The sequence below is a fragment of the Atractosteus spatula genome, chromosome 13 (genome assembly GCF_055471065.1).
Source record: "Atractosteus spatula isolate fAtrSpa1 chromosome 13, fAtrSpa1.hap1, whole genome shotgun sequence".
In the NCBI taxonomy this organism is placed as follows: Eukaryota; Metazoa; Chordata; class Actinopteri; order Semionotiformes; family Lepisosteidae; genus Atractosteus; species Atractosteus spatula.
In genome coordinates this window covers 35,854,220-35,871,413 of record NC_142718.1, presented here as the reverse complement: position 1 = coordinate 35,871,413, position 17,194 = coordinate 35,854,220, and the positions used below count along the sequence as shown (strand labels likewise).

The window sequence follows — 17,194 nt, the reverse complement described above, 5'->3', positions numbered from 1 at the left end:
AAAGCTCTCAGCAGATGTACAATGAGGGCAATCCAGAAACACTCACAGTACTTGCCTATATCACTTACTCAGCTTTACAAATCAACCATACCACAGGTGCATGGTATAACCCTGATTTATTGTCTCAGTTCATGCATCTCTAATTGTTGCCTGTAATTTTCATTGAACAGACATTCACTTAACAAATGACTTTTGAGGAAACAAAGAGATTGGTGTACTCTTGTGACCTTGAAGGAAACCCATGTCACTTCTGTAATTGGTGTCAGTAGACCAGTAGGTGGTGCTCTTCTCTCTGGGTGAGGCTTTCCAAACCAGTGTAGCTCGTGGCCAGGGACACTGTTGTAGGCACAGATGAGTAAGAAAACCCCTTGCTGATTCAGTCTGTGCTGTGTCTGCCAACACCACCCCACTCCAAGCTGTGCTGTCTGACAAAGTTTGACTAGTCTGTGAGCTGTATTTGTATGTAAACTCTCAGTGAGAATGTATTATGTTACTAATCATGCTATCAGTAAACAGCACAAACTCATCAACCTAAGGATCCTGCACCAGGGGATGTTATTATTAGTGAAACTGTTTTCCCATCTTTAACCTTCCTGTTCTGCAGAGGTTTGTGGCACTCATGAAATACACAGGAACATGTGCTCACAATGCAATGCCTTCTTTAGTGATCTGTGTGTGTGAAGATCGTCTCTTGTCATGAACTATAAGGTTGTCTTGTGCAAGGTGCACAGGTAGAACATTTCTTGTGTTTATCCCAGCTACAAGCCAAAAGCTTTTGTTTTCCAGTCTCCCAGGAAATAAAATCATTCCGTACATCACTGTCACGAAAGTGAAAAGGAAAGATACTGTAACGCTTGGTGGGGGAGACTCCCATGGAAAGAGTTTTTTAAGAACCTATGCGAGGTGGCAAATCCGGAAAGGAATAGGGAACAGAGTTGAGGGAAGACACACAAGGTTTATTGGTGCTCACAGTGATGATAGAGACATCTGTGCAGAAGTGAAGGGTGGGTATCCATTGCAACAGATCCAGGGAGGTCCACAGGAGAATCAGGAAACAGTCCATATGTCCATTATCGGGAAGTCCATCCGGAGACAAAACCGGAACAAACACACAAAAAAACAAGAACCAGGAATACGGGGCTTCGTCCCAGGCCCCGGGCTCAGAAGGTCAGGATGACTACTACTGGCCCTCAGACTTCCCCGTGAACCATTTTCCAAAGCTGAGCCCCAAAGGCTGGGGGAGGAAAACTTGAATAAGCTACTTAACTAGACACACCAGGAAGTAATAATTAAAAGGACTATCTACAGAGGATTAGAGCGCCCTCTGGAGGAAGGGATGTCGACCGTGACAGATACAGTCATATTCACGTGCTGAGATTAAAGACATCTGGTCAGGTAAACCATGCACTATAAGGACACTGTTCAGCATCTGATTAGGAAAAAACATAAGTCAACAGATGGGCTGTCAGTCTATGCAGAGTACCTTGTTTATGCTTACTGGGAATAAGATGCTTTTCTTAATGGTTAGATATATTTAAATCAAAGTTTATTTTGTTTTCAAACACTTTTGCACACTTACTTTCTGGTCATGTGATTGTATTGGAACATGTGCAGAAAATACACCTTGGGGATAAGTTTGGTAGCATTTCTTGCCCGGTCAGGGAGAATAAGGAGTAACCCCCCCCCTTCTCTTCCTCCTCTCCCCAGCCCCCTTCTGTATGGGCTTGTACCTCGACATGGTGAACACCACAGGGGGCGCTGTGGCCTGGGCCTTCCTGAAGCCCATGCTGCTGGGGAAGATCCTGTACACCCCTGATACCCCGGAGACAGCCGCCATCATGAAGAAGGTACAGTACACCTCCAATAGCGACGGCCGCATAGACACACAACGAGCGACAGATACACGAATAGGCACAGGGGCGCAGCTGCATATGCCATTTAAAACATCAGTGATGGGCAATTCTGATACACCTCTGCTCTATACCAGATACCAGGAGCTGTGTTAGAACACAAGAAATGGGTGTTTGAGATGTGATGAGCATGATAAAGCACCATTTTCTAACTGAATGTACTGTGTGCCGTCACTTTTCAGTCTAACGCCACATTACAGCAGTTCGCTGATCTGAAGGTGTACGCTGAAGAGTGGATAAAATCATCATCCTATGTTCAGGACTCTGTACAAGTGCTGGAGAAAACCCTTCCGATTCTTCAGGTAGGAAATCAAGGACACTGTGATATGCTTTGTTGAACAGAAGGAAAACTGATGCTTACTCATTTTTTATACATGTGATGCTCTGAAATACATGCAGCATCACCAATCACACTGAGTGCTGGCAGATCTGATAAGGATTGTTTTCTCCACAGAATTCCCTCAACAACACTTTTGTGCAGAATTTCATTCGCTTACAGGCCAATATTGATGTCAATGAGATGAAACAGACTCTCCAGGGGTTGTGTGAGTAGACCGTGTAATTCAAATTTCTTCTTCATTTGCTATTGCTTAATTTTTCTTTATGGGAAATAATGTCTGAGATCACCGCAGGGAACAAAAAAAAAGACTTGGATCCCCTCAAGAAAATTTACAAAATGGCAAATATTCATGTTATGTTATGGCTTTTCCTTTCAGTCTCTTTAGTGTCAGTCTGTGATATAACCCTCAACCCTGCTGACCTTATCCTCCAGGGCAAGGGGCACTTCTCCTCATATTGGAAGCAACTGTTAAACGCTCAACGGTGCAGATCTAGCAGAATGCCAAGCAAGCAGGGAAAATGGGAATTTAGCAATTTTTAACATGGTTCTGGCAGTCTGTCAGCTGGCGCAATGGCCCGAGAAGGTTTGAAAGGGGATGTGCATGCCTGGGCCGCTCACTTCCTTCCCTTGCTGTTCCCAGCCAACGTGTCTGCCCAGCTGCAGAAGAACAGCAACGTGCTGAAGCAGATGACCACTCTCTCGCAGCTGATGCTCAACCTCTCCTCCTGTGTCAGCTTTGACCGCTTCCAGGCACTCAACTCCACCGCCAAGCTGAACAGCCTGGCCCTGGACCTCACCCAGACGCGCGACCTCTATGCCAGTGAGCACTCAATCTGCGCGCCGTACAAATCCTGCAGAGCCGTGCAAGCTTCACGGCTGCTGGCTGGGTAGCCACCAGCATGCAAAAGAGACAGTATCTATCCATCTGCCAATTCTGTGGCAGGGAGAGATTCAGTTGAACCTGTGCTGCACTTCACCTTAACCATGTTATCTACTGGAAAACCTCAATGCAGAAAAGACATAAATGGCTGAACCTCTCAGCACCTAATTGCTGAGCAGAGAATCCACAAATCTTTGAGCTCCCAGCTGTAAAGTTAGATGAAGAAGCGATGAAGTGCCTGGCTTAAAACACACTTTGAGACAGAAAGCTTGGAAAGAAAGAAACAAAAACGGCACAATTTATGTTCAAAGAGTGATATGATCATGCTGGAGTCATGTTGATGAGCTGACCCAAGCAGCACTGGGCAGGATAAGGTTGTAGGTTAGTTGGCCAGAGCTTCCTAGGTCCTTACTGGCTTTCAGTGCAATCAGTGTTGGATGTGCCTTGACTCCCATTGGCGAAGAATCTCCTTTTGTTGTGACTGTGCCTGTAGCACGTGACAAGATGATTGACTTGATGGGTGGGCAGGTCAGAGGAGGTCTCTGCACCTCATTCTTCGCCCTTATGTGTGTACAGGGGTCACCACTGTGAACTGAGACATAGAGACACAGCCTCCAATTGCAAGGTGTTTGTACAGTAGTAGATTAGCAAACTCTGGGTTACCTTGACACTGGAAATAAGATGCTTTTTTAATAGTTAGATATATCAAAATCAAAATGTATTTTGTTTCAAATACTTTTCCGTACTTACTTTCTGGTCATTTGATGATATTGAAATGTGCAGAGAATATGCTGACGAGATAAGTTTGGTAGCATTTTGTTGCCCGGTGAAGGAGAATAAGGAGTGATTCCTCTCCCTTCTCTGTGGGCTTCTACCTCGTCATGGTGAGCAGCCCAGGGGGCGCTGTGGCCTGGGCCTGTAACTGCAAAAGAGTGAAAGAAGATTCACATGATCTGGGCAAGGATAAAAGTACGCCACCCTGTCAGACGTTCTGCTAGCACACCGAGCCAGTGTGCGTGTGCTGATCAAACTCTGCCCGCGATCTAGGTGTCGTCTTCAACCTCCGGAAGAACCCTGGGCGGCGGAAGCGCTCGTTGGACACTGGCCTGTCATTGCCCCCGCTGGTGGCCTACACCATCCGCATGCACATCGAGAACACCATGAGGACAGACCGCACGCGCGACCTCCTGTGGGCACGCGACTCCTACATCTCTCCCACCAGGAACCAGCGCTACACCCGCGGCTTTGTCTACCTGCAGGAGAGCATCGACCGCGCCATCATGGAGCTGCAGACCGGCAGGAGGGTGGAGGAGCCCGCAGTGCAACTGCAGCCATTCCCCTACCCCTGTTACAACAAGGACGAGTAAGACTTCCTTTCCAGGGCCGAGGACTCCTTCGTATTTGCTTTTACAAGTGAACCCTGATGTCTAATGTTGGGTGGGAGAGGTGCTATTGGGGCCAGTAGAGGGCGCTCTCCCTGCAGTCTCAGTGGGCCCTAATGCCCCAGTATAGTAATGGGGACACTATATTGTAAAAAAGCACCATCCTTTGGATGAGACATAAAACCGAGGTCCTCTCAGCGGACATTAAAAATCCCTAGGACGTTTCTAGAAAAGAGTAGGGGTGTTATGGCCAGTGGCCTGGCCAAAGTTCCTCCTGGCCTATACCAATCAGGGCCTCCCAGTAATCTCCATCTCTTATTTGGCTTAATCATTCTGTTCTCCTCCATACTGAGAGCTGGTGTGTGGTGAGCATACTGGCGCTCTCTGGCTGCCGTCCCATCATCCAGGTGGGGCTGCACATTGGTGGTGGTGGAGGGGAGCCCCATTACCTGTAAAGCACTTTAAGTGGAGTGTCCAGAGAAGCGCTATAGAAGTGTATGGAATTATTATTATTAATGTTTCATGGTGGAGTTCCGATGTGACAGTTTTCAGTTGTGCCTGATGTTTAGCTGAGGTTTCATCACATCTTGCTGACTTCCACACACTAAAAGACATCTCTCATCCTCTGCAGCTACCTCCAAAGCATCTCGTACGCTTTCCCGCTCGTCCTCATGATCGCCTGGGTGCTCTTCGTCGCCGACTTCGTTAAGAAGCTCGTCCACGAGCGAGAGCTGCGGCTCCACGAGGTGGGACTTGCCTGTTGTTCGTTATCTGAGACCCCCAGTTACCACTGCGGGCCACTAGAAACTCCCAGCTCATCCTAATGCTGGGGTGAGGCACAGCCCTCTTGCACAGGGCATGAGTGATAATTAATGCAGTTGCACAAGGAAGGGGCTGCCTGTACCTGCACACCTGCCCTGGAACTGACTTGCTGGAAAAGTACAAACTGGACACACTGTCATGTACAGTATGTGGAATAGCGGAAGCTGCTAGCAGCTGCAGTCAATTACGATCTGTACAAGAGTGAAGGGGCCGCCTGTGATGCATCTGTTCTCACGGCTTAAACTGTTAGCATGCTATTACTTTGGCACAATTATTATAAATTGTGCCTGCCAGGATTAGAGGAATTAATAAAGCTTTCCCAGGGGTTAAAACATGCACAGAAATTGGACTTCAGAAAGAATGTCTGCAACAATATGAATAAAATAGTATGTTTTAACTGGAAAGTTACTCTGAAAATCCATGAACACGGAATTGATCCCAGCTCTTCCTTTGTGCAGTACATGAAGATGATGGGGGTGAACCCTGCCAGCCATTTCTTCGCCTGGTTCCTGGAGGGTGCAGCTTTCCTCCTGATTGCCATCATCTTCCTCACCATCATCCTCAAGGCTGGTGGAATCCTACCCAGCAGTGACGGCTTCATCCTCTTCCTGTACCTGTGTGACTATGGCCTGTCCATCCTGGCCATCAGCTTCCTGGTCAGCTCGTTCTTCGACCACACCAACATTGCTGGGCTGAGCGGCAGCCTCATCTATGTCATCTTCTTCTTCCCTTTCATCGTGGTGATGTCCTTAGAGCAGAACCTCAGCTTCTCCACCAAGACCCTGCTGGTGAGTCCAGGTTTAGCTTCCTTACTTCAATGGTCAAGCTTCCTGCTTTTATAATGGCACAACACCACAGAGACCTTCAGCTGCTTTTCCCCATTTACTGTACCAACACATGACATAAACGCTGGAAATTTAATCAGATCAGTTCTAGAAGAAGACCTGACTGCCTTCCCTTGAGATCAGAAGTGGATTTTATTTTATAAGGTTTGTATTAAATGTGTTTTAGGGTTAGTGCTCAGACATGTGAAGCTCCCCCCAATCCTTCTCTTGTCAGTGTGTTGTAGCTTGTCAAACTTCAAAACATTCAGCCTCACGGCCTTTTCTGGAACTGGAGCCTTTAGGTGCAGTTCTACACTTTCAATAACCATGTAGTTACATTTCATGACTTCAAGGCAAAGGCTCTCTTTGAGAAAAGGGTTTGACTATATACAGCAAGTGGCTAAAATAAGAGCCGCTGAACACTGCCTATTGGCTCATCTGATGATTTTATCCCGCAGGGCCTGTTTTCACCAACCTGCTTCAGCTACGCCAGTCAATACATTGCTCGCTATGAGGAGCAAGGAGTAGGTAGGTACCATTTTTGTAACGTTTTACTGCAAGCTGCATGCAGGGATGATTAGCACCAGTAATGTATCGTCAGCGAGTCGGAGGGCCCACTACAAACAAAGAGCTGCTTCTGCAGTCACTGGCATGCCAGTGGGGGGTGTTGTGAATACTGCTGGTTTCTGCAAGCAGTCACACTCTGCTGCATCAAGGCCCTCATTGCCAGACTGTTGTTTTCCCTTTTTTAGGGCTCCAGTGGAATAACTCTTACACCTCCCCGCTGTCCGGTGACACATCGTCCTTCGGCTGGATGTGCTGGCTGCTGTTGATCGACTCCCTGCTGTACTTCATCATGGGCTGGTACATCCGTATCGTCTTTCCAGGTATACTGTACACACGTCTCTTGGACACTCCTTCTGCGGAATACTCACCACACCTTCACCGTCTCTTTAGTTTCTTGGAGTTGTAGTGATCAAATTTTAGTTTTTCTGAATAGAGGACACGAAAGATGTATTTTTAATTTGCATGTTTTTCTTCAAAACTTGGCTCTGGTGTAAGTGCTTACGCATGTATCTGTATCTGTGTTTGAAACTGTCTGCCCTACGATAAACGGGTGTCCCATCCAGGGTGTATCGTGCCTTGCACCCGCTGCTTGCCGAGATAGGCTCTGGCTCTCCCATGACTCTGAATTGGAGACAGTGATTGGAAAACATTTTTTTTCATTGGTCAAATAGCATAAGAAATAGCCTTCAGCTTGGATGGTTCAGAAGTATGTTTTTTGTGTGACAACCCTAGGGCAGTAGAGAGATACTAGTAAGAGTTTATTACTTAGAGTCATGGTAAAAATTAAGCCTTTTATGAATTTTGTTTTATGAAATATGAAATTGTGTTCTTTACTTGAACATGTACATCATAGACCAGAATATGGGATGCCTTTGTTTACTTTAACTTATGCTTGAGAAAGCAGGATATAGCAGAGAAGCACACAGCCCTCTCTGCCTCTTGCACGGCAGGTTTTCTGAACTGCTGTAGGAATTGGGTGAAATATCCATCGCCTACAGTACTGTTGTCTTGTATAAAACAGCCTCTCATTTTGACTCCCAGTACAGCAGCTGTGGGAGTCCCACTAGTCCATGTAATGATCATCTTTCTCCTCTGCCAGGCAAATACGGCATCGCGGCCCCCTGGTATTTTCCAGTGCTGCCGTCCTTCTGGGCAGATCGCTGTGGGTGTGGAAGGCGCACTCCCACACAGGGGCGTGGCCTGTTTTTAGCCAACGTCATGCAGCAGAACCAGGGCATTTTCCCCAAGGAGAAAGGTACTGCTGCTTCTGTACCCGTCCGCCCTGGCACGCCCAGTCCTCAGAGACACAGCCTCCTGCCACCCCCGACGTTTCTGTTTGTCCCAAATGCTTTCACTTCCTGTGGATCTTCAGGATGCTTATTACTTCATTTCCCAATTATTATCACTACTTAAATGTAGACAAGTGCAGGGTTTTGCATGCAGGCAGCAATCGCATCAACTATAAATACAAAAAATATACAATATAATGTACAATATATAAAAAGGCTACTTATGAAACATATTCAAGTCTTTATGTTGACACCTGATTCACAACTTTTAGACAATGTCGGGAAGCAATATAAACTGTAAACCTTTTATATATATACATAAAAATATTGAATTTAAATGCAGCATTAAGTGTATAAAACATTAGAAAGGTGTTACTTAGAATATTGCATACAATTCTGGTCACCTTGCTGCAGCAAGATATTGCTGCTGTGGAATATGTCCAGAGAAGAACAGACAGACACACTCCAAGGCTTAATGCAATGCCCTACTCTGACAGTCTGCAGTGCATGTAAAACCAAGAACGGTAGGCATTTCTGCACCCAAGGCAGTGTGGAAAACTACCCAGCCCAGCTGTAGAAGCCCATACCCTGACTTTTTTCAAGGAACAGCTGGATGAGATTCTTGGTTAAATTATGTACTAGCTACTGTATTAGCTTATTAGATACAAACAGGACTAGATGGGCCCAATGGCCTCCTCTCATATATAACGGTTCTTATATTGCTTTTTCCTTAATTGGACGAATTGAACTCTGCTCTAGCGCTCAGGGCGTTGTCTAGGTGCAGCACATACACGTGAAGGCAAGAGCATTGCTTACCTCAGGAGCTGACAGGAGATTGTGCATGGCCAAAGCTCAACTAGCTGAATCATTTAAGTTGTTTGAGAAGATTAAGTACAAAACAAAAACACCAGGAGAACAAAGGCAGGCCCCAGGGAGGAACTTGATACCCTGTCCCTATTCTGCTGTCTTTTCTGTGTCCCTGCCGGCCATGTCTTCTCCTCTCTCTGCACTTGCGTGACTTGAGTCTCTCGCTGCAGACGGGGACATGTTCGTCTCGGAGGCGGAGTCTGAGTTTGCGGGGCTGCCTGTGGGCGTGGCACTGTACGGCCTGACCAAGACATACGGGAGCCGAACTGCCATCCGGAACCTCAACCTGCAGTTCTACGAAGGCCAGGTCACCGCACTGCTGGGACACAACGGAGCAGGGAAGACCACCACCATGTGAGACAGCTGCCCTCTTCTCCCCCAGTCACTAGCCTTTTCAGATGTTAGAGTACTTAACAACCTGCCCATATACAATATAAGAATTGTTCTAAACGTATTTATCCTGAGCGCTGGCTGAACCGCTGTCCGGTTTCATGTCCGTTGATCATCTGTTGGGTGTCTCTGCACACAGGTCCCTCCTGACTGGACTGTTCGGTCCCTCTTCTGGCTCGATCGTTGTGTACGGTAAAGACATGCAGACCTACATCAAAGAAGTGCGGAGTGATCTGGGAGTCTGCATGCAGTACGATGTTCACTTTGACCACCTCACCGCCAAGGAGCACCTCCTACTGTACGGCAGCATCAAGGCCCCCCACTGGAGCAAAGCGGAACTGCACCAGCAAGTGAAAAAGTGAGTCTCCCCTGACCTGGGCAATGACATGGAATTTGCTTTTTTAAAATCATTTTCCTCCACTGCAAACATGTTCTGTTGCAGGTAAGGTCCAGTTGAAATTCTGGAACTGTTTTAAGCCCTGTAATAAATATACATCTTTGGAATTTACAAATCCCTTTCGGAAAATGAGGATCGGATTTTGAAGAGGCAAAAAGTTTGTTTTCTAATCCATGTATCCATTTCTAACACACTGATAAAGTGTATTTAAACATGACTGCAGTGAGCTTAATGCCTCAACATTTCCCAACATCCAAAGACAGCATTTGTGTAAAGTGTGTGATCGTCTGAATTTGTACACATTTTATACACTTGTACACAAGTGAGAAAATGGTCAAATCTTGGTGAAAAAAGCCAAAAAAGGGGTGAGTGGAGCCCCCTGCTGGGCAGCAGACTTTAGCGCTGCTCAATGTCTCTTCAGGACGCTGCAGGAGACGGGGATGTACGCTCACCGGCACAAGCGCGTGGGCACGCTGTCGGGCGGCATGAAGAGGAAGCTGTCCATCTCCATTGCCTTCATTGGGGGCTCGCGACTGGTGGTCCTGGATGAGCCCACGAGTGGAGTGGACCCTTGCTCTCGACGTAGCATCTGGGACATCGTCATTCAGAACAAGACAGGTGGGAGAGGGAGAGGGAGAGAAGAATCTATATGTCGTACAGGGATTCTATTATTTAAGCCCTATCTTGAGTCATAGAGCCCATGACTCCCATCTTGATGGGATCTGAGTTTAGTCCCAGTGGAGACCTGAGCCCATTCCGGAGACCTATACATCACCTCTCTCTGCTGCTCAAGTTCATTCCTGCACCCCCAGTTACTGGGGAAGCCTTCCATGCTCTAGCATCAGGTACTGGTTCTGCCTGAGATCCCAGTATTAGATTACAGACTTTGGAGTCATTTTTCATTCCTGTTTTCATCGAAATACATGCAAAAATGCAATGTACAGTTTTGCACTAGATGTGTTCTCTTTTTCATTTTCTAAAATCAAGAGGTTATGTTTCCTCCTTTCTCAAAACATGTTAGAAAACGCTGCATTGAAATCGCTTCTGGTCCTTCAAAAAACCTTACCACAAATATATACTTTTTACAAAATGGAGAATAAGAATAGTTTTGTCATGCCACTGAGAGAGACAAACCAAGAGCAAAAACACTGTTGAACGATTTCTACTCCATATAAAGCAGCAGGTGGGCAGCTGGTCTTCAGTTTGTGCAGGCCGAGCCTTTGACCAGCGCGGTCTGACCCGGTGTCTGTCTGTGTGCTCAGAACGCACCATCATCCTGTCCACACACCACCTGGACGAGGCCGAGGTGCTGAGCGACCGCATTGCCTTCCTGGAGCGAGGGGGCCTGAAGTGCTGTGGCTCCCCGTTCTTCCTGAAGGACAAGCTGGGGCAGGGCTACAGCCTCACCCTGACCAAGAAGGTGACACTCCCCTCTTCAGCCCTTTCACTCCTCCTGCTCTCTGCTCCTCGTTCCCCCCTTCCCTCTCTGTCTGCCCTCCCTGTCTGTCTCTTGCCGCCCTTTCATTTGCACATCTCCTCTTCTCTGGCTGCCCACCTGGCAGGGTGGACATTTCTCAAGGTCTCCCCTGACTTCCAGAGCTGTTCCCTCTATCCCTGATGCCTTGGCAGGGATGCCAGGAGTCACTATGCAGTTCGGTGAAGGTTTGAAAACAGGTTTACTTTGTAACGGAGAGGGCTCACAGAGATCACACCGTAAGAGTGATTTTCTGAATTACACACCAATGTTTACAAGCACCCTGTGTATTCTAAAACCTACCCTTTAATTACTCTGATTGGCATTTCAAAGATGAGCTGGAGAAGAAGCCATGGCAATGAATGGAGAAGCACGTGTATTGAAGTTGACCTTTTGATCCTTCATACAGATTTCCATACATGTGAGACGGGTGTGCCTTACTCTGCCGAGCTGTCAGGTTATTTCATGAATGCAGCGGTTGTTTGCACAGCACACCCCGAAATGACAGAAACCTACACCCCCTGTCTCGACAGGCGGAGACCCCAGGCTCGGACGCAGGGTTTAACAGTGAGGAAGTGAGCACCTTCATCAAGTCCCACCTCCCGGAAGCCCGGCTGAAGGAGGGGGAGGTGGGCGATGTGGTTTATTCCCTGCCTCCCTTCAGCTCTCAAAATGCCGAGGACTATCGGTCCCTGCTGACGAGTCTGGACAAGAACCTGGATTCCCTCCAGCTGGGCTGCTACGGTATCTCTGACACCACACTGGAGGAGGTGAGTACTTTCAGACCCCCCACCCACACACTCTGAACACTCATTCAGCCTTCAGGACACACAGTTTCAAAACAGAGGGTAACATCCAGTAAAGGAAATACAGGGGCATATCCAGAGTTTTTAAATCAGTTATTTAAAAGCACACTTGTCCACAATCTCATGCTTAAAAGTTCATTTAACCTCTGTGTGGAGAGGATGAGTGGGATTAATAATTACCTTCTAAGCCAGTGGGATGTCCTCAAGGTGGCGCTATGCGTGTGTGTGTTTCGGCAGGTCTTCCTGCGGCTGACAGGCGATGAGGAGGAGGAGAGCCGGGCCTGGTCGCGGACCAATCGGGTGATAGACCTGGCAGCTGAGAGTGATGGGATGCCAGAGGAGACTTCATCCAGCAGCTACACCGTCAGCGACAAAGAGGGTGTGTGTTCGCGACATACAGTACTGGTCACCAAACGACCAGAAGAACCCTGCCACACACACAGATATCCTTTTCATTTTCCGTACCGGAAGCAACTATGTAAACTATAGAGTCTCGCACCTTTGTTGTAATCCATGATAAAGTTAACACACAGAAACCCAAATTCTTTTGACAGTTCTTTTAGCATTGGTGTAAAAGCTGCAAAATTATTTTAAGCACCTTAGGAAGGCTCCACAGTCGAAATGCTATGTTTAATTTCTTCTCTTTTCAGCATGAAATGAACATTTGCTTGTTCCTTTGCAGCCTTTGCATGCAGACACAGCTGCCTACCTGAACTACTTCAAAATTATTTTAATGCTGTTATGAAGTATTTGGCATTTATGTCTCTTTCCATACTATTAAAGCAGTTTCCTGCTATTTTTCTTCTCCCATCTGATGAATATGTAGTGTGGAAGGCAGCATAGCACTTGCTGAAAAAACATTTTTACCAGGAATGAGGATGAAAGGATGAATGGCTTTTGCACTGGGCAGTTCCCAGCTTTACATCTATTTCTCTTTTTGATGCCCCTCCCCCAGCACTCACAGGCTCCGCCTCTGTGGAAGGGCTGGCTCTGATTGGTCAGTGTGTGCTAGCTATGCTGATAAAGCGGCTACACCACTCGCGCCGGAACTGGAAGGGACTCATTTCTCAAATCCTGCTGCCCGTCCTGTTCGTCATTGCTGCCATGGGCCTGGGCACCATCAAGAGCAACCTGCAGGACTTCCCTGAGCTGAGGCTCTCCCCAGCACTGTACCCTGATGGCCAACAATATGCATTTTTCAGGTCAGACCCCCTGCAGCATTTTCAGGATCTTCACCAGCGCTCTTTAGTATTAGGAAATAGCTGCACAGTCTTCATCCATAACCTGATGTTATCCACTCAACAGCAATGACAACCCCAGCTCCAGTCCCCTGGTCAACAGCATGATGTCATTCCCTGGAATAGACAACGTGTGCCTCGAGAACCCGGCCAGTCAGTACGTATCCCGCTGTTCCCTCTTAACTATTGCTCTGCCATACCCGGCATGCTTCTAGGATTTATTGAAACAGTGTAAATCCATAACACATACATTTGGTTTCAATGTGTTCTACTGTGTTTGCTGTGATTTCTCCAACAGATACTGTTTGAAAGACAGCCAGCTGGGTGAGTGGACCAGCAGTGGAAACATGTCCCTTCCTAATGGGATCTGTGAATGCACCAGCACTGTACAGGTGAGAGGCCCAATGCTCGGTGTAAACACTGCTCAGTGGCAGTGCCCACTGAACCCAGTGCTGCATGTCACTGGGAATTTTTTAAATTCAGTTTTGAGGGCACTTTACAGGAAATATAGAAATTGACAGATGAAGAGCTGAAGATCCGCTGTGCTGGACCTGCTGGAGATTTCTTTACTCAAGATGTCTTCCCTGTGTGACTTTCATATCATCAGAGCTTGCTGGAATAAAACTGGATCTGGATTAAAAATGATCGCACATCTGTTTGGGCTTTGAGAAGAATGCATGGTCCAGATGACAAGGAAGAGGCGTTTTATGAGTCTGCTGAGCTTGCTAGAACTGTCCCGAAATTTCTCCAGGGGTTTTGTTCCACACGGGAGGAAACAGAAGTGCGAGAGAGAAGTCTACCAACAGAGAGCAGGCAGTAACGTTTCAGTTTAGGGATCTGTAAGAAGCCATTAGAATCTCTGCATAACAGTTTCGTACAGTAACAGCGCTTTCAAGGTTAAAGGACCTTTTGAAATAAAAAAAGTTGCATTTTCCTTCTTAAATATCACATTTTCATCAGTTCAGCAGAGTGTGCAATACCCAGTTCAAACCCCTATACATAACTTATTAACAATATAATCTTATATAAAGTATATATCTTATATACAGCTATATATATACATCTCATATAGTTTACATTAACTTCTAAGGGATTAGAAATGATATTCCAGCACAGCTTTATCCAAATCCCTTACCCCTCTCAGGGCTGTTGGTTCAGTCTTGCACATCTCACTACGTTTGCCCATGTATTCTTCCTCAGACTTGCCCCAGGTTCAACTTTGAGCCCCCCAGCAAGAGGAATCCATCATCTCAGATCGTCTACAACCTGACAAAGGTCAACATAGAGAAGTACCTCTTGTTAACTGCCAACAATTTTATCCAAGACAGGTACGGTATGAGTCAGTACAGCAAACCCTGTGCCAGCTTGTTTCTCTCCTTGTTTCCTTGCTGGGTTTCCACATTTCCTGATTTCTTTTCTTTGGCCTGGGTTAAAAGCTACGGTTTAAAACTACGTGGGAATGCGGTGATAGCTCGGACTGTGCTGTGTACAGTATGTTAATCTGCACTGTTACTATAGATCGGATGTAGTACTGCTCGCCGGGGAAGATGAATGACTTTTTTTCACTGGTAATTTGGGTTTTCAGTAAATTAATCTGGGGGGAACTATTTTGGACAGAAATTAATGAGGCTGAGTTTATGACATTTTAAATGAAAAAAAAATGTTTTGCAGCCAAAAGCAAGTGATTTCCAATGCTCTATTCACTACTTCTGATGAATTCTATTTTAGCATTCTCAAACTAGTACTACACTAATAATGATTATATTAGCCATTGCTTGTTCAGCGTTACTATAGTATAATACACCTAATTTAGCTTTTTTAAACGACAGAGTGAGGATCTAGTCAGGAGTGACTCTGCTGACCTCCTGTATCTTTTCTGTCTCAGGTATGGGGGCTGGTCCTTTGGGGCATCCCTTCCCACTGACCTCAGGATGGATATGGTGCAAAAGCCCCAAAACCGAACCCTGACCAAGGTAAGGAGATCATCAGTTCTTATGCAGTATCTGTGTGTCTGTCTCCAGAATTGTCAGCGCCCCCTGCTGGCAGCTAGGGATGGTAGCATGATACATTATATTTCCTCTCGGGAGATTGGAGTGAAAAGACAATCATTTAAAGGTAGGTGGGTGTTTGGGTTTGGGTTGGAAAAGTAGATTACAAGTATCTTTTACTTTTGCTTCCCAGGTGTGGTACAATCCAGAAGGTTATCACACGATGCCTGCTTACCTCAACAGTCTGAACAACTTCATCTTGAGGACTAACCTGCCCTCTGACGTAGATCCAAAGAAATACGGTGAGACCTCCAACTCTCGTCTTCTTAGCCCGCCAGAAATTCGGTGGTGGTATAATCACTTCTCTGGTACATCCACAATACTTTTATCCTGTACTGTACATGCACACTGATACAGGCTACCTCTAATACTGCAGAAAGCATGTGCACTGTATTCTGTAATAAAAAAATACGCCAAAGTGCATTCCAAGAACCATACTAGATATATTCACTTGTATCTTACAGGGAGATGAATATAGTTTCCTCTCACAAACAATGAAACAATTATGCTAATGCACATATACATTATGCACTTTTAAAAGAAATCCACATTTTCTCAGCCACACACAGTACTTTTTTCCAGTTAATTACAGCACTCATCTGATGATTAAAAACGCAATTGGACTGAACAGAAGGTCTCTTTTTGAACTTCTGATATTGAAGTGATTTGTGTTCTCTCTTCAGGTATCACAGTGTTCAGCCACCCCTACCCTGGCCAGGTGCAGAACGACGATGTCATGTAAGTATATGGCAGCCCACTGGGCAGGCCCTTTCTGTGTCTCACACACTACTGCACAGATTTAATCTACTGCAAACGGTGTGATTATTTAAGATCCTTTCATTGATTGCAAACTTTGTTTTCACACTTTCAAGTCATGTCGCTTGAGGGTTTTGGCAGTAGCTGGTGTATTGCTGTAGCAATGAGGTAGCAAAGGCTGCATTGGGATGTTGTGTTTTTCTTGGTCAAGTCCCTGCAACCAGAAACTCATGAGAATGAGGGCTTTACCAGTCCTAATCTGTTTTAATTGTTTTTTAAACAGATGGATAAGCACAGAATTGGCACAGGGATTTGTATTTTCGAATTCTCCTTAGGTCTAATTCTCCTAGATTAGGTCTATTCCAGTTCGTGATGCTTGTTGAGAATCAACAAAGTACTGTGTAATATTCAGCTTTATAAATATTGGTGGCATGGGAATTTGTAATCATTATTTTGTTTTAGATTGCTTTACTTTTCTATCCCTGTGAAAAAACAAATATTGCTTTCTTTCAATAATTCTCCCAATAATACTGCCATTTTTACAATACTGCCATTGGCTGAATACAAGAAATATTTAAAAGCCTGAAAGACCCTTCCAACATGCAGAGATCGATTCGTGATTCTTCTGCTGTGTTAGCTTTTAGAATCTTCGGCGACAGTATTTTACAATTTATCACCCGACTCAGATACCAGCTGCTCTGAGGAGGCTCATTCCCAAAGAGTAACCGCATCACCACTTGGTAATAAGCAGCCCAGAGTCCTGTCTAGTCCGCCTCTCTCCAGTTGATTTTCAGCCTCTCTGAAGAAAAGCAGCATTAATCTCCAGTGGATGTGTGACCCTGGGGAGCAGAAACGGCAGGATATTCCTGATAGGATTCAGATGTGTCTTCGGAGTTTGGCGAAACATATATCATCTTCGACAAAACTTTTCTCTGTCCTAATTCTCTCACAGTGCTGCAGTTGATATTCTCTTTCCACCCCTCTTGCCCTCCATTATGCCCCATAAGCCCATCCCTACTCTTTCTTCCCCTGATCCCTTTCCCAGGAAAAATCATAATAGGAGTAATATATTGCCTCAATAAGAGGATTCATAGCATGACAAAGAAGTTTGGGAAAACTCCATCTTTGTGCATTTTGCTAAAATCCTTCTTCTCCATTTTTCCCCTGGTTAGCTGTAAATTAAAAAAGTTGCCACTGGCATGAG

General features: G+C 45.9%; 1 protein-coding gene across 2 annotated transcripts in view; it reads left to right on the top strand.

The window, feature by feature from the left end:
• Positions 1–17,194, top strand: part of abca12 (ATP binding cassette subfamily A member 12) — an 89,459-nt gene that overhangs the window by 58,043 nt on the left and 14,222 nt on the right. For both annotated transcript variants that reach the window (XM_088930585.1, XM_088930584.1), the window contains exons 40-62: positions 1,708–1,847; positions 2,093–2,212; positions 2,365–2,455; positions 2,891–3,070; positions 4,178–4,493; positions 5,144–5,258; positions 5,793–6,122; positions 6,617–6,686; positions 6,911–7,045; positions 7,825–7,980; positions 9,052–9,235; positions 9,411–9,629; positions 10,090–10,286; positions 10,931–11,088; positions 11,676–11,912; positions 12,186–12,327; positions 12,904–13,150; positions 13,254–13,343; positions 13,485–13,578; positions 14,387–14,514; positions 15,072–15,159; positions 15,368–15,476; positions 15,918–15,972. In XM_088930585.1, coding sequence (XP_088786711.1) covers positions 1,708–1,847; positions 2,093–2,212; positions 2,365–2,455; positions 2,891–3,070; positions 4,178–4,493; positions 5,144–5,258; positions 5,793–6,122; positions 6,617–6,686; positions 6,911–7,045; positions 7,825–7,980; positions 9,052–9,235; positions 9,411–9,629; positions 10,090–10,286; positions 10,931–11,088; positions 11,676–11,912; positions 12,186–12,327; positions 12,904–13,150; positions 13,254–13,343; positions 13,485–13,578; positions 14,387–14,514; positions 15,072–15,159; positions 15,368–15,476; positions 15,918–15,972 — 3,601 coding nt within the window. The remainder of the gene's footprint in view (positions 1–1,707; positions 1,848–2,092; positions 2,213–2,364; positions 2,456–2,890; positions 3,071–4,177; positions 4,494–5,143; positions 5,259–5,792; positions 6,123–6,616; positions 6,687–6,910; positions 7,046–7,824; positions 7,981–9,051; positions 9,236–9,410; positions 9,630–10,089; positions 10,287–10,930; positions 11,089–11,675; positions 11,913–12,185; positions 12,328–12,903; positions 13,151–13,253; positions 13,344–13,484; positions 13,579–14,386; positions 14,515–15,071; positions 15,160–15,367; positions 15,477–15,917; positions 15,973–17,194) is intronic.